Source organism: Lynx canadensis, chromosome B3 (genome assembly GCF_007474595.2).
Source record: "Lynx canadensis isolate LIC74 chromosome B3, mLynCan4.pri.v2, whole genome shotgun sequence".
Classification (NCBI taxonomy): domain Eukaryota; kingdom Metazoa; phylum Chordata; class Mammalia; order Carnivora; family Felidae; genus Lynx; species Lynx canadensis.
The window spans coordinates 72338597-72358070 of record NC_044308.2 but is presented as its reverse complement, the minus strand read 5'-3'; the positions used below and the strand labels follow the sequence as shown (position 1 = coordinate 72358070).

General features: G+C 43.6%; 5 gene segments (V, D, J or C); all 5 read right to left on the bottom strand.

The window, feature by feature from the left end:
• Positions 1 to 651: 651 nt before the first annotated feature.
• LOC115516207 lies at positions 652 to 2206 on the bottom strand. The segment is given in 2 exon segments: positions 652 to 1167; positions 1560 to 2206. Coding segments are annotated over 2 exon segments (513 nt in total).
• A 3789-nt stretch (positions 2207 to 5995) lies between these two features.
• On the bottom strand, positions 5996 to 7683 carry LOC115516208. The segment is given in 2 exon segments: positions 5996 to 7012; positions 7200 to 7683. Coding segments are annotated over 2 exon segments (504 nt in total).
• A 634-nt stretch (positions 7684 to 8317) lies between these two features.
• On the bottom strand, positions 8318 to 9376 carry LOC116738115. The segment is given in 2 exon segments: positions 8318 to 8739; positions 9198 to 9376. Coding segments are annotated over 2 exon segments (336 nt in total).
• Positions 9377 to 13153: 3777 nt separating this feature from the next.
• On the bottom strand, positions 13154 to 14464 carry LOC115516204. The segment is given in 2 exon segments: positions 13154 to 14024; positions 14156 to 14464. Coding segments are annotated over 2 exon segments (648 nt in total).
• A 1737-nt stretch (positions 14465 to 16201) lies between these two features.
• LOC115517044 lies at positions 16202 to 16851 on the bottom strand. The segment is given in 2 exon segments: positions 16202 to 16563; positions 16655 to 16851. Coding segments are annotated over 2 exon segments (408 nt in total).
• Positions 16852 to 19474: the final 2623 nt, after the last annotated feature.

The following is a 19474-nucleotide window of genomic DNA, read 5'->3' as shown; positions in this document are numbered from 1 at the left end:
GAGAGACAGCGTGAGCAGGGGAGGGGCAGAGAGAGAGAAAACCCCAAGCAGGCTCCACGCTGCCACCACAGAGCCCAATGCAGGGCTTGAACCCACAAAACTGTGACATGCTCAACCAACTGAGCCACCGAGGTGCCCCTAGTGTGCTTCTAATTTTTAACAAGAGTTTAATGAAGAAAGTATACCAGATGTTAGCCGTGATTTATCTGTATAATAGCATTATATTTTGACTCTATATTTTATATATCTTTTTGGTTTTCTTCTTATAACATAGAGTTAATATTTTTGTAATAACAAAAAGTTAATAAGTGCTATTATTAAAAGACAAAAATCTTCCCATCAAAAAGAACACTCTCTGACATTGACACCAAGATGTCCTTGGTAAAGGAGAACTCTGAATGATACTCATAAAGTCAATCTTAAAGTCTAGATATTTTTTTTTTAACGTTTATTTATTTTTGAGACAGAGAGAGACAGAGCATGAACGGGGGGAGGGGCAGAGAGAGAGGGAGACAAAGAATCAGAAACAGGCTCCAGGTTCTGAGCCATCAGCCCAGAGCCTGACGCGGGGCTCGAACTCACGGACCGGGAGATCGTGACCTGGCTGAAGTCGGACGCTTAACCGACTGCGCCACCCACGTGCCCCAAGATATTTAACTAAGAAATCACTAACTCCCTTCAGTATTCATTCCCAATGTTCTGACACTTATTGGGTCACTTGAAACTGACTCTTCAAATCATTTAGAATGTTTATATGTTTAAAATTCAATACAGCAAAATCTCTAACTTGAAGGCTTGTGGCAAAATAAAAAGAGTGAGGCTTCCACCCCAGTTTTAGGTTTGGAGACAGGCTGCAGGTGCTTGGGGACCACTGTGCTCTTACTGCACAGAAGTAGGTGGCTGAGTCTCCACGATGGGTGCGTGTGACTTGCAGGGAGAGTTGTTTGTCCTTCTTATTCAATAGGACAGTGAGCCTTTGTTCTTGTTTCTTGTCCATACTTGAAAGAGTATATATAAGCAACTGGAGGCCTTTTCCAGGCTGTTGTTTATACCAAAAGAAGTAGGTAGAGGCACTGTCAGTGTAAGTGCAGTTGATAACAAAGCTGTCTCCCTCCCAGACACTCAGGAAAGAAGGGTGCTGCTTTACCTCTTCTCCTCTACTCATACCTGTGCAAAAAGAAAAGCCAGGCAAGAGCATCAGGTCGCCATTCTCCAGAGTTTGCCTTTTTTTTTTTTAATGTTTATTTATTTATTTTGAGACAGAAAGATAGTGGAGGGGTGTGGGGACACGCAGAGAGAGAGAGAGAGAGAGAGAGAGAGAGAGAGAGAATCCCAAGCAGGCTCCACACTGTCATTGCAGAGCCCGACACAGACTCAAATTCACAAACCATGAGATGAAACCAAGGGTCGGACGCTTAACCAACTGAGCCACCCCAGGTGCCCCTGCATTTCTTTTTTTGCTGCAGCAACTTCAGGAAATCTGGAAGAGGCCAGTCTCCCATATAGACTTCTAACGAATATTTACTAAGACACCCTGTTCCCAAAAGCTTTCCACTCACAGTCCAGCTGCAGCCACAAGAACAGGAACAAAGGTCCAATGAGTGTCTTCATGCTTCTTCCAATTGGGACCGGCAGTCTCCGGCCAGGAGAGCTACTTCTGTTATCAAGTTATCTCTTGATTTCCTCCAAAGCACAGTGGTTTCTTAAACTGTCTACAGAGGCATCTGCTTCTGTCTTTAGCCAACTCTTACAGAGTCAACCAAAAGGACCCTTTCAAATATCTACATTAGCAGAGATGCTCTGCCATCTTGTGGTCGGGTCCCCATCTGCTAAACCAGCTGGTCAAATCCTCTCATCCTGTATCTATGGGAGACTGACACACAAAACAATAGGTTGAATAAATTAAGTTCTTAGTGTGTCTCCAGTCAGAAGTTACTGGATTCACAGAAAGAAAACGTAGTGTAAATGGAGATTTCAGAATTCCGTCTCATCTCAACACAGCATTGAGTCATTTTAAATAAATTTGAAGAAGTTACATGTTTTCCACGTTTTTTCAACAGGCTTAGTCTACTTGAAATCAGACACATGTCAACATATAAACACATAAGGAAGATGTGGTGTATATTATATAATGGAATATCATTCACTCACGAGATGGAAGGACAGCTTGCCATTTGCTACATGGATGGACCCTGAAGCATTATGCCAAGTGCAATATGTCAGACAGAGAAAGACAAATGCTGTATAATATCACTTATATGTAGAATCTTAAAAAACCAAACTCATAAAAAGACAGTTGAATGGTGCTTATCAGGAGCTGGGGGCTAGGGAGAGATTGTTTAAGGGTACAAACTTAGAACTAGTAGATACGTAAGTCATGGAGATCTAATGCACAGCACAATTATGATAATAAAAAATACAGTATGATTAACTTCAAAATTGCTAAGAGACTAGATCTTCATTGTTCTCACCATAGAAAAAGAAATGATACATGACATGACATGGTGGTAATCACTTTGCAATATATAAACATATCAAACCAAACTCTTGTACATCTTAAACTTACACAATGCTATATGTCAATTATATCTCAATTTTTTAAAAAATCTGATGGAAGAAATAAATACATCTTCTTTATTAACTGTTTTTATTTGTGTGTAGTTGACACACAATGTTACATTAGTTGCAGGTGTACAACATAGTGATTTGGCAAGTTTAAGCATTATGCTGCACTCACCACGACTGTAGGTCCCTCTGTCACCATGCAACTCTACTACAGTATCATTGACATATTCGTTGTGCCATGTTTTATTCCCGTGACTTACTCATTCCATAACTGGAATCCTGTATCTCCCACTACCCTTCTGCCATGTTGCCCCTTCCTCACCCACCACCCCTCTGGCAACATTTGGCAAATACATCTTTTTTTTTTTTTAAGCTTTTATTTATTTGAGAGAGAGCACGCGTGCACAAGCCCGAGAGGGGCAGAGAGAAGGAGAGACAGAATCCCAAGCACACTCTGCACCATCAGAGCAGAGCCCAGTGAAGCGTGAGATCATGACCTGGGCCGAGGTCAAGAGTCAGATGCTCAACCAGCTACACCACCCAGGTGCCCCTTGATAAATACATCTTGAATGCAGTCACAAATTCCGATACTCACCACCATAACCTTAATCCAGGCTATTACCCCCCTCACCCGAACCACTGCAGTAGTCTTCTCAGTAGCCTCCTTTCTGTTTTTGCTCTCTACAACCCATTCCTTCCATAGCAGCAAGAGTGACAGCACTAAAACACTAATTAGATCATGTCATTATGGAGCTTTTATTCAGTCAATGGCTTTGACATTACACTTAGAATAAAATCTACACTCCTTATAAGGAACGATCTGCACAGTCTGGCCCCAGACTACTTCTCCTATCTTTTCTTATACTCCAGATCCTCACTCCCATGAATTAACTAGCTTTGCCTAATTCTTTCTTATTCTTCAAGGCTCTGATTAAAAATCATATTTTTACAAACTTGTACACAAATGTTCGTAACAGCGTTATTCATAATAGCCCAATAGCAGAAATGACCCAAATGCCTATCAACTGACAAATGGATAAAAAAATGTGGTATACCTATGTAACGGAACATTACTGAGGCTTAAAAAGGAATGAAATTCTGACACATGCTACAACATGGATGAACCTGGAAGACAGGCTGCAGTGAAATAAACCAGACACAAAAGGATAATTATTGTAGGCTTCCTTCCACTTACAGGAGGTACCTAGAACAGGCAAGTTACAATGTACATCTCTGTATATTTCAAACCTTGATTCTCTTCTTCTACCCACATACTTAAGTACTGAGGGCCATAGCCCATGTCCAAGCCACTTTTGTGCCATTTCACATCTTAATGCTTGGAGAGTGGACACAGTAGAAAGAAGAAATATTCCTGAAAGCAATTCTTACACTAGGAATGATTAGCAGAAACTTAGCTCTACACAGAAATCACTACAAATCACATAAATATATCTCACCTAATGTAAACTAAATGTGTCCTCAACTCCATCTCACCTTAGCCAGAGTCCCAAAAATGTCTGAAGCCACTCCAACACCACCTAAAACAAGGGAAGGCCTGATATAAGGGTAGTTAGCATGGGAAATTGGTTTTAACCAATTGCTATTAAAATAACTCCCTTTTGAAATCTTCACATAAAGAAAATGTGACTATATTAGAGGACCCCTCCCAGAACTTGGCCTCCACCAGGTTGCATTGGGTCTTGGAAGCTCTTTTTGTCTTTGTGCCATAGTCTTGCCACACGCTTCCCCATGAGCCGTTCCTCAGAGCATGGACTGTGATCCTTCTGAAATATAAATTAGAACACCTATTTAAAACCCTTCAGGGGTGCCTGGGTGGTTTAGTCCGACTTCAGCTCAGGTTATGATCTCAAGGTTCGTGAGTCAGAGCCCCATGTCAGGCTCTGTGCTGACAGCTCAGAGCCTGGAGCCTGATTCAGAATCTGTGTCTCCCTCTCTCTGCCCCTCCCCTACTTGTGCTCTGTCTCTCTGTGTCTCTCAAAAAATAAATAAATGTTTAAAAATTTTTAAAAATAAAATAAAACCTTTCAAATGCTTCCCATTACATATAAAATAATATGTGAACCTAACCATAATGGTATAAGGCCACATATGACTGGACCCCTAACTCCCTCTTTGACACATCACCCACCACTTTCCTTCTCACTGCCTTCTGGGAACATCAGCCTTCTTTCACAAATATACCAAATTTGCTTCTGCCTAATGGCGACTGTTGCATTTGAAAACTCTTCCTTACCCCAGGTATTAACACCTTGTGTTTTGTCATTTTCATTACTGAAGGTTCAGTTCAAATGTCACCACTCCAGAAAGCTCCATGACCACTGCGATTCTCCTTCACATTTTATTTTCTTAATATCACTTATATTTTGAAGTCATTTGTTCAATTGTTTCCTTGCCCTATCTCCCCATCGTACAATAAAAATTCCATATGTATGGGAGGCTTGTCTGTAATGTGGAATCAGATATCTTCAACCTCCACATGAGTGCTTGTCACATCATGCTACAGAATAAATACTTGTTGGGTGAATGTATGATTTTTGTGCTTTTTAAAATTTTTTTTAATGTGTATTTATTTTTGAGAGAGAGAGATGGAGCATGAGTAGGGAAGGGGCAGAGAGCGAGAAGGAGACACAGAATCTGAAACAGGCTCCAGGCTCCGAGCTGTCAACACAGAGCCCAATGTGGGGCTCAAACTAGGGAACAGCTAGATTATGACCCAGACTGAAGTCAGATGCTTAACCAACTGAGCCACCCAGGCGTCCAGAGTGAATGTATGTTTGAATGAACTCCAAATGAAATAATTTTGACTACTTCTCTCTTGGGAGAAAGCAGATTCCCGATGGCTGATAGGGCCAAGGTTTACTCATGGCATGAGTCTGGTCTCATTTGTCTACTGGCTTTTGCTGCCTGGGTCACTGAGACTTACTGGAAATGGCAGTGGGTGCTTTTGTAGAACAGATAACAATAGGGGAGTCATCACTTCATAGAGGACCTCAACAACTAACTTTACCTTAGATGTCACTAATTAGAAATTGTCAAAATATGCTTCTTTATTCATTGACATGTATGAAAACATTCTGCATATTTATCGATATTAATAATTCAATATTAAATAATAATATTAAAATCATATTAAATAATTTGATTTACAGGTTCTTGAAAAGGTAGTAAGAATGTAGGGATTAAGAACATGGGATCTGAAAAAAAAAAAGAACATGGGATCTGAGGGGCGCCTGGGTGGCTGGGTCGGTTAAGCGTCACACTCTTGATTTCAGCTCAGGTCATGATCTTGCAGTTTGTGGGATTGAGCCCCACATCAGGCTCCTCTCCTCACTGACAGTGTGGAGGCTGCTTGGGATTCTCTCTCTCCCTCTCTCTCTCTCTGCCCCTCTCCCACTCATGTTCGCTCTCTCTGTCTCTCTCAAAATAAATAAACATTTAAAAAAAGAACGTGGGATGAAGTCACATTGCTTCTCTTCCAATAGTGGGTCGGCCAATTAGCAACTTGCCTTTCGAAGTCATTTACCTTTTTACTTTTTAAGCTTCTTACCCTCGTTGTAAAACTGTGGGGGTGGAGACAACACAGTACCTGCATCATAAGGTGTTATGGAGGTGACATGGTAATAAAGGTGTTTGTGTGGTGCTCATTGCACATAATGTTCCCTAAACATTAGCCGCTTTGCTATTATATTTGTTATTCGGGACCTCTAGGCACTAAAAGTCATAAATGCAAGCATGACCAAGTAAGACCAGGCACTTTTTTACCCTTCCTAAAAGCTGAGCTACGTGTTCACATTAACAGGTAAGTTGTAGCAGCAACACGTAACATGTGTGGGCTTCACGCCATAGTAATCTATTTAGTCTCTGCTCATTGAAGCTCTAGCTTTGACCCTGAGTTGGACAGTTCCACTGTTTACTTAAACATGGCTTTGAACCTTGCCACTGTGTTTAGCATCTCTAAGAGCTCCATGTTAGCATTATAAGTTTATAATTATAGACAGAATTAAAAGACTGACAAAATGAATAACGAAACATAAGGCTGTGCAAATGAAACTGAGACAGGAAGGCTTCCTGGTGGAGGAGCCTGGGCTGGGAGCCCAGCTGCAGTTTGGGGACAGGCTGCAGAGCAGCAGGGAGCACTGTGCCTGCACCGCACACAGATAGGTGGCTGAGTCTTCCTGCTGGGAGGCCCTGATGTGCAGGCTGCTGTGCCGGTCCTTAGTGTTCACCGTGCAGTTCAACCTCCCATCCTGATGCTTCATCCCTGAAACTATGTAAAACAGCCGGGTGAGGCCGCCGCCCCCGGGGTTCTGTCGGAACCACTGCACGCTGTTCACCGAGCTGGAAAAATTGCACCTCAGGGTAGAGCTGGCTCCCTCCTGGAGGCTCAGGGCTGCAGGTGTCTGCTCCACGTCCATCCCTCTCACCCCTGCTTGGAAAGACAAAACCAAACACAAAAGAAGTCACTGCAGAGCCACTGAGGCAGTTTTCAAACCCACAGAGTATTCCCGGGAACACCCGCTGAGGGTGTAGACCCTGCAGGAGCTCTGTGCCAGCTCCCCCTCCGCTGCGGGCTGTGAACCTCCCCAGCCCCCGTCTGGGACGCCCCCACTCACAGCAAACCTGCACCCACAGAAGCCCCAGCAGGGCTCCCCGCTGTCTCTTCATGACTCCTTGTCTGGTCGCTGACGTGCCTTCACCCCTACTCTGAAGAGTGTAGAGTCTTGGGTCCAGAGAAGTTGTGTTGTCAACAGTCACGACATCCCTCCAGAATCACTGAGCACCAATCACACTCACGCTTCAGCTTCTCATTTTGCTTCTTTACAGGAAACTCCAGCAATGATGGCCCCGCCTTGGCTGCGTGTGTAAGGTTTCTCAGGGGTATCAATGTGTTGGGGGAGAGGATTCAGGCTGGAGGGGGTAGAGGAAGCAGTAAAGAGAGATATCCAATGTTCCCCACCTTTTTGTCTTTTTTTTCAAAACTGTTTTAGGTAGGAAAGATGGAAAGTTGGAATGGAGGGTAAGGAAAGTGACATGACAACTCAGACAGAAATAGGGATTTCAGGCCCTTGGGTGGCTCAGTCCGTTGAGCATCCTACTCTTGATTTTGGCTCAGGTCATGATCTCCCACTACTTGGGTTCAAGCCCCAAGTCAGGCTCCGTGCTGGCAGGGTGGAGCCTGCTTGGGATTCTCTCTGTATCCTTCTGCCCCTCGCTCCCACTCACACACTCTCTCTCTTTCTCTCTCTCTAAAAGAAAAAAGAAATGGGGCACCTGCGTAGCTCAGTCAGTTTAGCATCCCACTCTTGATCTCAGCTCAGGGCATGATCCCAGAGTTATGGGATGGAGCCCCACGTCAGACTCTGAGCAGACAGATCTGAGCCTGCTTGGGATTCTCTCTCTCCCTCTCTCTCTCTCTGGCCTTCCTCGGCAGGCATGTGTGCACTCTCTCTCTCTCTCTCTCTTTTAAAATAAATTAATTGGGGCACCTGGGTGACTCAGTCGGTTGAGAGTCCGACTTCAGCTCAGGTCATGATCTCACAGTTTGTGAGTTTAAGCCCTGCATCGGGCTTCATGATTACAGCCAGAGCCTGCTTGGGACTCTCTTTCTCTCTTCCTCCCTCTCTCTCTGTCCCTCTCTTGCTTACTCTTTCTCTCTCTACAAATAAATAAAAATAAACCTAACAAAAAAAGTAAGTTCAAATGTTTTTAAATACAAAAATGATACATGGATTTGCTAATGCCTTCTGGAAACAATAAAGTACAATAAACAGTTCAGAAGGCACAACTCTTTGGGGCTTCCCCTGGGCTCTGCCTCCCACCCCACAGGGGATATCGTACAGGTGCAGCCCCATCTGACTCACTGTGAGTCACTCACGGTGCAGTAATACACAGCAGTGTCTCTCAGGGCAGCCCGGGGCAGGCTCAGGGTGCTGGACGTCCTGTCCGCAGAGATGAACAGGGATGCCACTTCATTTTCCACGTTTGTCTTAAATCCTTGAATAACAAATTGTAGTCCCTGGTTGGGGAACTGTCGGTACCAGTAGATATACTCATTTGTAGCGATGTTGGTGTGGTTACAGGGTATGTTCACTTCTTGTCCTTCGTAGGACTCGATGAATACGGGCTGGGTGGTCTTAGCGAGGCTCAAAGTACCTGTAAAAGGAGTCAACACACAATACTAGCTCCTATCCTGAAACTGGGTGGATTGAAGGTCCAACTCGGCACCTCTAGGTTCTCTCTCACAGTCAAATCCACCCCCACATCCTCCTTCCCCCCCATATGCAGACACATGCAATTTCCTTCCCATTTGTGTTTTAGGACACTTTTTAAAAATATTTATTTTGAGAACCCCAGGAACATGTGTACAAATGTAACAGGGGCAATATCTCCCACCCATGGATGGGTAATATCTCCCAGGGCTCAGTAACCCAGAACATCTTTGTTGCCCTGAGTCACCCCTTGCATGAATGGTGAGGTTCTACCTAGAGAAACACAGGACCCCACAGCCAGTCCTTGACATCTTAGGTAAAGAGCAATGATAACAGGCAAGAAAGAGTCCAGCGTCTAGTCCCAGCCACACCCTAATTCCTTTTAATCCCAAAATAACTCACCCAAGAGCAAGAGCACAGTCACTCTTGTCACCTGCCTCATATCCTAGGTCTAAACCCGGCCCTGGGGTCACGGTCCTGTTGCAGAGTCTGAGACTGGCCTGGGACACAAACCAGAAAAGAGGCACAGCAGGAAAGCCAGAGCCACACTAGCAGCTGTCACCCAGGGCTGTCCCCAGCAGCTGTCATCTAGGGCTGTACCCAGCAGGTGTCACCTGGGGCTGTCTCCAGCATAAGCCAATAGCACCGACAGCACCTCCCCAGATGAGCTTCCCCCTAAGGTTCAACTGAACACTCAGGAAGAAGAATAAAAGGTAAAAGCTTCCAGCACAACAGCACAGCAACCCCGATTTCCTTTTTGTTCTTTGCGAAGGTATAACCCCTTGCAGATTTGGTCTGAAGGAAGCTAATATATCAGAGGGTAGATTCCACCAGGCTCCTTATTCCCCATCACATCACTTTCCCACAGTCCCAGAAGGCGGCCATTGATTGTAGTCAGTGTGATACTCATAAAGCTGAGAATGACCCCCAACCTGGTCCTATATTCCTGGAATCCTCCCCATTCGTCCTATGCAACCAGATGAACAGGAAATGCTAATCTTATTCCACAAAAGAGCCCATGAGCTTGTCTGAACTGGACCTTTCCCTCTCCTGACACCCTGGTGTCCTTTTATAATCTCACTAAGTCCACATCTAACAACTGCGTCTCAGACTTCACTTAACAATTGTTGCACAGAGGAGGAGACCCCTCACTGGTCCCTACTGACCAGCTGGCCTAGGACATTTGATGCCAAATCATTCACCCAACCAGAGAGGAAGTGAGGTGATGAAGAAGAAAAGGCACTCAAATTCAGAGTCAGACAGACTTAATTTCAAGTCCTAGTTCTGCCATCTTTTGACCTTGAGCAACTTCCCTGGTCTGAACTTCAATTTCTTCATGCCCTTCCTTCTCATCTGAATCAGTGAAAGTAGTTGTGCAGGATTATATACTTTTTTTTATAACAAATATATATAAATATATATATATAAAACATATATATGTTTTTTTTAATTTTATTTAAATCCCAGTTTGTCAACTTATAGTGTAAGAATGGTTTCAGGAGTAGAACCCAGTGATTCATTACTTACATGTAACACCCAGTGCTCATCCCAACAAGTGTCCTCCTTAATACCCGTCACCCATTTAATGCATCCCTCCCACCCAACACCCCTCCAGCAACCCTCAGTTTGCTCTCTGTATCTAAAAATCTCTTATTGGTTTGCCTCCCTCTGTTTTTATCTTACTTTTCCTTCCCTTCCCCTATGTTCATCTGTTTTATTTCTTAAATTCCAAGGGGTGCCTGGGTGGCGCAGTCGGTTAAGTGTCCGACTTCAGCCAGGTCACGATCTCGCGGTCCGTGAGTTCGAGCCCCGCGTCAGGCTCTGGGCTGATGGCTCGGAGCCTGGAGCCTGTTTCCGATTCTGTGTCTCCCTCTCTCTCTGCCCCTCCCCCGTTCATGCTCTGTCTCTCTCTGTCCCAAAAATAAATAAAGGTTGAAAAAAAAAATTTAAAAAAATTCCACATATGAGTGAAATCATATGGTATTTGTCTTTCTCTGACTAACTTTTTCACATATATCAAATCTTTATCCATTCATCAGTCAATGGACACTGGGTCTCTTTCCACATGTTAGCTATTGCTGACAGTGCTGCTATCAACATTGGGGTGCATGCACCCCTTCGAATCAGCATTTTTGTATCTTTTGAATAAATACCTAATAGCACAATCGCTGGGTTGTAAGGCAGCTTCATTTTTAATTTTTTGAGGAATCTCCACGGTGTTGTTCAGAGTGGCTGCACCAGTTTGCATCCCCGCCAATAGTGCCCAAGTGCTCCCCTTTCTCCACATCCTTGCCAACATCTGTTGTTTCCTGCATTGTTAATTTTAGCCATTCTGACAGATGTGAGGTGAGAGCTCATTGTGGTTGTGATTTGTATTTCGCTGATGATGAGTGATGTCGAGCATCTTTTCAGGTGTCTGTTAGCCATCTGCAATGTCCTCTTTGGAGAAGTGTCTGTCCACGTGTTTCCCCCATTTCTACACTGGATTATTTGGGGGGGGGGCGTTGAGTTTGATAAGTTCTTTATAGATTTTGGATACTAACCTTTATCTGCTATGTCAGTGCAAATATCCTCTCCCATTCCATCGCTTGCCTTTCAGTTTTGTTGATTATTTCCTCTGCTGTGAAGAAGCTTTTTATCTTCATGAGGTCCCAAGACTTCATTTTTGCTTTTATTACACATGATTTTTTAAAATAATGCCATTCACTTTTCCATCAAGACATATCCAATATAAATTCAATAATAGTAATAACTCATGCACATACAACCCAACAACAACAAACACCATTTAGGAAAAGAGACAAATCCCCAAAACACCTAATGTTAATGGAATCTGCCAACTACAATAATCAAAACATACTAGATACTCACATTAATGTGGTGTGATTCCTTGGCTCATATAATATGCGAATGGAAAATCACTAGAAAATATTTAGGAGGTGACTTTTAGGTCTAGAATTGTCCAATTTATTCTGAGTGAACAATTTTTCCATTTCCTTAAGTAAACATTAGTGAATGCGGATGACTTCTAGTAACATTTTAGATATCACAAGTCATGAATAAATAACCAACTTGCCCGCAGTAGCAAATGGAGGAGAAAAGAAGTATTTCAGGGGAAGCTAAAGACTCTAGAACACCTTGTACATAAATAAAGCAAAATAGAGTCAACTAATTACAACAGCGACCCCAAGTGGTCACTATACCTGGACAGAAGAAATGTTTCTCAAAAGTCAGTATGTCTCAGACCCAGCAATTATGGAAATTATAATCTTTGTTAAACAGAGTAGCAAGTGGTTGGGCTTGGTCACATGGACTATGGAGTATATTTTATGCAAAGGAAAAAAAGACCCCGAATGAGGATTTAGACAAAGAGGATTGTAAGTGATTCTCAGGACTTGCTAGTCGTGCATTTAGTGCAAAGCATTTATTCTCTTCATCTCTATGAGAGAGATTAAAAGATTAATTAAGTATGCATAAGAAAATTCTCTCTAAGCCTTAATGTTCTACAAATGCAAACTATGTTTAACATAGGAAATCACAAGAAAAATGATCTTACTGTTCAGGTCAACAAATGTAACTTGATATCTCTGTGTTGCTATCTATTACCTTGTTTGGGAGAACGTTACTGGATATCAAGCAAGTAGAGAAAGAAACACTAGTTTTCCCATGTATCAGTCTTTAGAATGAAAGTAATTGTTAATGACTGTGGTGTTATGGGTTGAACTGTGCCCCCCCTAACATGCACCAACGGAGGAGGGGGGGTACTTGGAGTCTTAATCTCTAGCAAATTAGAATATGACCTTACTCAGAAAAATTGTCTTTACAGAAATAATGAAGTTATATGAGGTTATTTGAATGGAATTTAATTCAACATGATTAGTATCTTTTTAAAAAGGGAAATTTGGGGACTCCAGGGTGGCTCAGGTAGTTCAGTGTCTGACTCTCCATTTCGGCTCAAATCATAATCTCATGGCCTTCAGATCAAGCCCTGCACCAGAATCTGCACTGACAACATGTAGCCTTCTTGGAATTCTCTCTGCCTCTCTCTCTGCCACTCCCCTCCTCTCCATCTCTATCTCTCCAGAAGAAGAAGAAGAAGAAGAAGAAGAAGAAGAAGAAGAAGAAGGAGGAGGAGAGTGGGAATTCTTAGTTACAAAAGTTAGGTAAAGGAAAATATAAATATTCACTACTGGAGCCTCTAGCTGACTAGACCCTAACAGATTCCTACTCTCACTCCACTCTAGTAATCATCTCTGTCATATCAGCATAGCCCCGACCTTCCTCAACCTCATCCCGTGATGGATTGATGGAAATCTCAACTCCATCTTTTTGAGATGATGTTAAAATGAAAGAGCTGAGTAAATGACAGAAGCATTCACTAAAAATTCTCCCTGTGCTTGGTGATTTTATTTTATCACATTTTCCTCAGTCGCTTCCTCTAATATTAACCTTCCTCTTTCCATTCAGTTTTTCAAATAGGCACACACACAGATGGAATTATCTAGGATCTTAAGGAAAGTTCCTCAGTTAGGGGGAAGCTTAGAGTGTCCCTAGTGGATTACAACCATCAGCGTAGACTGTCATAGTACTCTCCTCTCTGGTCACAAGTCAAATGGCAATCGCAGCACAAAACCCATCCCTGCCACTCTCCCATCGAAAGTGATTCTCTGAGCAAGTTCCAGTCTCCAGTCTGTTGGCGACATTGTGTTTGTTTGTTTTTTTCATAAGTTGTCCTTTCCTCATGAATCCTGACTCTTGGAAGATTAGAACCATGTCTGCACAAGAACTAAGCAGTTTAGTCCCCTCTGTCCATCTTGTCACCATAGAACATAAGGTCTCACTGAAAGTGCCCCAGGTTGATCCCTTGAGTCACTGGAAGCCTCACATTCACCAGAAGTTGGTGTTCAGCTCCCCCTGCAGTCCCAGGCACTGTGTCACTCACAGCACGGAAGTACTTGGCCGTGTCGCTCCACTGGACTGCGGGTTTCCTCAGGTGGAAGGCCTTTTCACTCTTCCTAAATTCAGCCTCGAAACCTTTGGTGCCTTTCACCAGGATGTCCCCTGATATGTACTTCAAGAGAAGCCGGAGTCCTTGGTTGGGGTGCTGCACGTACCAGAAGAGATACACCTGAACAGAAGATGAGTAGTTGCACCTCAGCTCCAGAGGGGCTCCTTCAGAGACAGTGATGTGGACATCAGGCTGGGTCACTGACTGGGCTCCGGTTCCTCCTGAAACATCAATATGCTGAGTCAGTGAGACCAGGAAAGACTTACCGATTAAGAAGAGGTGTCTCTCCTCAGAGTCCAGTTGTAATACTGTACCGGTAGGGAACAAGAAGATGAAATATAATTTTACTCACTCGGGGCAAAAAGTATCATAAACACAAGCATGGGGACAGGAGCCAAGCTCATGGCTGAGGACTGAAGAAACTGTAGTCTCCTTTTTGAAGATCTTTCCTGAGCAAGAAGAAGTATGGTTGAGGAAACAGTACCCTTGGAACAAGGAAGAATGTGTATGGTGGGTGCCCTAGAATCTTGTGTAATTGCATTCCAGAGACGTCTGGAAGAGTCTTTTCCTTGAAAATCTGGGTGTTTCCTGACTTCTAAATTCCTCATATGCCACCATCTGTGAAGAGCTCCATCTGGACTCTTCAGTCAGCTCTGTGAAGGAGGAGCTAAAGGAAGGATGGTTGGGAGGGAGGGATATCTTCAAGTGTAATTCTCGTGTGTGCATCATTGCCCTCTGGAGGCCAAGCAGAAGTAGTTCTTCTGGTGAGCCTTGTCATGCCTTTTACTCTTTCAGGCACCATTGCAGAGGGATGTAGAAGAAGGCCGAGCAAACTTCTAATGTCAGGTAACTCAGGAACATTCTTCCCTTTCACCTGAAACCATGCATAGTAACAATCCCCACAGATGCACAATTTTCTCATGACTGCAGAGACGTGATGTGATTTGTGACTGTTCTGACATTTCCTCCTTCTGTAATATGTGAGTATGTGACCCTCCAAGGTCCATACTGTTCATCTCAGGTATGAAGACACATAAGAAGAGAGAAACTAACAGCCTTCACAGAAAAACTGATTAGGCGAGAACAGTAGTCATCTCAGTCATTGTCCATAACAGATTACATGGAAAACATCTAGTAGTCCTTAGGGCAAAGGAATCAGGCCGATTGACCCAGGTTCAGTTTTGTTGATGGAGCTATTGACAGGTTGAAATTGAGCATCGTGACAATTAAAACATACAAAAAATTACCTATCTGTTGCTAAAAGAAGAAAACAGGAAAGAAAAGTGCCAGGATTCCCCTTACCATCCCACAAAATCAATTCCAGAAAGGTAAGGCCATTTTAGCAGGATATGTAATAAAAACTGGGAGTTTTAAGCCAACAGGTGATAAAAAGTAAAAAAAGAAGGTAGGTTCTTCTCAGTAGATAAGAAATTAAAAGAATATAAACAATGAGAAAATGAAAGTATATTGCTCTGGCACACCTGGGTGGTTCAGTCGGTCAAGAGTCCGACTCTTGATCTCGGCTCAGGTCATGATCTCATGGCTCGTGAGATCAATCCCTGCATCGGGCTCGGCACTGACAGCAGAGAGCCTGCTTGGGATTCTCTCTCTCTCTCTCTCTCTCTCTCCCTCTCTCTCTGCTCAAAATAAATAAATAAACTTAAAAGAGAGAGAGAGAGGCATCAAGTCCAGTCCCTCAAGGGTGTATGTAAGATGTGAGCAGAGGAGCCGAAAGCAGCCTGCATGTTTAAACTACATGTTTAAATTCTCCCTTGATTCAAATTCTCCTTGCACTATAGCTTCACCTTCTCCTTCCTTCACAGCAGAGCTAATCTGCTCCCTTCCTCATCGCACATCACATGTTGTGCCATCTTCTATCTTGGCACTTGCCAAACTGTTCTGAGTCGCTGTTGGTTCACTCTACAGCCAACAGCACTCTTTTTGGCAGGAACCATCCAGGGAGTTGGGGCTGCCCCATCGCCGAACTCAGTCTCATGCCCTCAGAGAGCCTTGAGGCTGGCAGAGCAGGGGAGCGGTTAGACCGGGCACCTGAGGGACAGACTGCCTGGGTTGCAACTCACTGTTTCACAGTTTTGTGACTTGAGTGAGAACTTAAGTTCTCTGGGCCTTAGTCTCTTCACCAGCAAAGTAAACCTCATGCTAACAGTTGTGAGAATTACACTGGGTTCGTAAATGTTTGGGGATCACATGGGGCACATAGAAAGCAAAGATAGCTTCTTACATCTATTTGTCATCAGTGCTCAGTACAGTACCGAGCACATAAGGATTCATAAATATCTGTCCCATGAACAAATTCTGTGGCTTGAAATTGTAATTTAGTTATGATGAGTGACATATCCTAGAGCCACACCACCTTCTGTGGAGAGCCATACAGGCTTCAGGAAAACAGTTTCACCGTGGTACTCGGGGGTTTGTGCTCAGCTCCGCCTCCAGCCCCCATCACTGTGTCTGTCACCGCACAGAAATACACAGCAGAGTCACTCCCAAGGACGGATGGTTTCTTCAGGTGGAAAGAGGTTTGGCTCTTATTAAATTCAGCCTCAAAACCGTAGTTGCCTTTGACCAGGTTGGCCCCTGTGATGTATTTCAGAAGGAACCGGAGACCTTGGTTGCGATGTTGGACGTACCAAAAGAGATACGGGCTTCCAGAAACCGAATAGTTGCATTTCACAGTCACTGGATCCCCTTCGGCAACAGTGACCTGATCTGGCTGAGACACCGACTGAGCTCTCAGCCCACCTGTAAATGAATCCACACTCCATCAGTGAAGCTGCTGTAAAGCATGTAAGTGGGTAATACAAGTGGAAAATGGGGAAGGCATATTACTCACTCAGTGTGAAGACAATCGCAAGCATCGAGATGCATGTAGAGGCCATGGTTTAAGCCTCGCTGGCTGGGGACTCCTTTCCAGCCCACCCCAGCTGGAGATTAAGTCCCACCCCAGAGAACAGGCTCTCAAAGAGGGATCAGCACCCTTTTGTCAGGGCAGAGTTTTAATAAATGGCTCTGCTTTGGGGAACCTGTTGTTTCCTGGCACCTGTGTCTTTCTGTTGAGCAAGCTCTTGGCCCAGATTCTGCAAAGCTAGGTGAGGAAGCCAGACTGCTATTCCTCTTGCACCTGGAACAAGCCTCACATTACATCCCCCCCTAGCACCCACACACAGACCCGGGTGACTTAAAAAAAATTTTTTTTAGTGTTTATTTATTTTTGAGAGAGAGAAGGACAGAGCACAAGCTGAGGAGGGGCAGAAGAGAAAGGGAGACACAGAATCCGGAGCAGGCTCCAGGCTCTGAGCTGTCAGCACAGAGCCCGATGTGGGGCTCAAACTCAGGAACCGTGAGATCATGACCTGAGCTGAAGTCCGACACTTAACCCACTGAGCCACCTAGGCACCCCAGAGCCTGGTAACTTTATCATCAAGTAGCTGGAGTTTCCAAGTCTTACCATCATAGGGCCAGAATTCTGGATGTTTACACTTTCCATGAGCCACAAAGGGAGAATTTGCTGTTCAAGGAAAAGAAGCAGGAGTCTGTGAATCAAAGTGGAAAAAACACATGTCGAGTGGATCAAGGTTTCACTGGTTTGTGCTCTATTTAGATAACATAAAAGACAGAAGGGAAGTAGAATTTTTTTTTTTTAATTTTTTTTTTCAACGTTTTTTATTTATTTTTGGGACAGAGAGAGACAGAGCATGAACGGGGGAGGGGCAGAGAGAGAGGGAGACACAGAATCGGAAACAGGCTCCAGGTTCCGAGCCATCAGCCCAGAGCCCGACGCGGGGCTCGAACTCCCGGACCGCGAGATCTTGACCTGGCTGAAGTCGGACGCTCAACCGACTGCGCCACCCAGGTGCCCCGGGAAGTAGAATTTTTTTAATAGGATGGGAAAATAAATAGAAAAGAGGAGGAAAAGCATAGCTTTGGGTGAAAGGGAAAGAAAAAGAAAAATGAGCGATAAGAAAAGGCAAAATAGGAGAAGAAGGTAAGAGAAGAGAAATCAGAGAGGAAGAGAACCTTGTTCTCTTCAGAAATAAATTAGAGCCAGCTTCTATGTAAACCTTTGGACTGAAAAATAATTGTTTTGTTTTCTAGGTTGGGCCTGTGGGAGAACCCTCCCCATAATGACCTTTAAGTAAAGATTCATACAAAATGAACTTGAACCCAGCCTTTAAATATTTTTAAGGAGAGAAAAGGAAGGGATGGTATTATATGCTCCTCCTGACACAGTTGTCCTGTTAAATAGTAGATTATAAAGACAAAAGGAAAAGCCCTCTGTGAAGGAGCTGAAAAATAGAGATTTTCCACGCGGGGAGGCTGTTTAGAACAAAGTTCAAAACTTGATGGTTAAGTAAGCTTGAGGTACTATGATGATAAAGGGCTCATTTCAAGGGGAGTAAAGTGTTGTACTTAAAAAATGCCACAATAGTGGCAGAGCAATTGTTCGATAAACTTTATTGAAATGAAACAAGTAAGTATCAATATAAAGACATCATTCCTCTGATATGCCTTATTTTTCCTTTAAATAAGGAAAAATTTATGTCCAGCAGCATTGGTGGCTCAGTTGGTTAAGCCTCTGAACTTGGCTCAGATCATGACCTCACAGCTCAGCTGGTGAGTTTGAGAGTTTGAGCCCCAAATCAGGCTCTGTGCTGACAGCTGAGACTGGAGCCTACTTTGGATTCTGTGTCTCCCTCTCTCTCTCTGCCCCTCCCCTGCTCGCTCGCTCTCTCTCTTTCTCAAAAATAAACATTAAAAATAATAATGTCCAAATAAGCCATATATTTTAGAAAGAGATTAGAAAATCTCTTTGCTTTGAATCAGAAGAAAAGCGGATCATAGCTGTTTCTGAAAGCTTTGCTAAGTATCTCGTACATAAATGGTTGAAACCTTAACACTATGATAATGTCTTTCTTTGGAATATGTAAATTAGCTTTAAGTACTCATCCTCAAGCCGCAGGAGGCCTGTGATGAATAGGAACCTATAATAAATTCCTTCTCTTTCTGCCTAGCGCCTAAGAGGAGTGTTAGCCTTGCATCTTTGAGGGCCCTGGCAATCACCTCAAGAGGATATCTGGAACAAAGTTTAATGAAAAGGATATTTTAAACTTTTTGTGGGCAGATTTAAGGGAAACGTGGAAGAGAAGGTGAAGCACCCAGGGCCTAGCAACAGCCAGAAGACTGAACCACTTGTAGGCCTGAAGGGAAGGAGAAGGAAGAAATTACCGTGACCTGGGGACACCTGCGAATGAGGCAACTACGACCCAGCAGGACCTATGGGCTGGAGTACAAGGAAGAAGATGTGGCCCACAGCAATGTCAAGGAGCTTCAGTCTGAGTTCCCAGGTACTTCTTTCAGACTGCCTACTGCCTTTCCCGTTAAACTATTTATAAACATCAGAATGCTGTAAATGTCACTGATTTCCCAGGAGACAACAAGAGAGGATTCATGTAAAATAATGAGAAAGCCCTTTGCAAACATCAGACTCTGCAATGTAGGTTATATTCATGATAGAAGTATCAGAGAAAAATCAGCACAAGATAAAGTTACTGGAACAAAAAGGAAAATCGGTGGTTTTTTTCATGTGAAACATGGGATTCAATCCAACTAAGAAAATAATACTTATTTCACATAAATTAGGGAACTCTCAGAA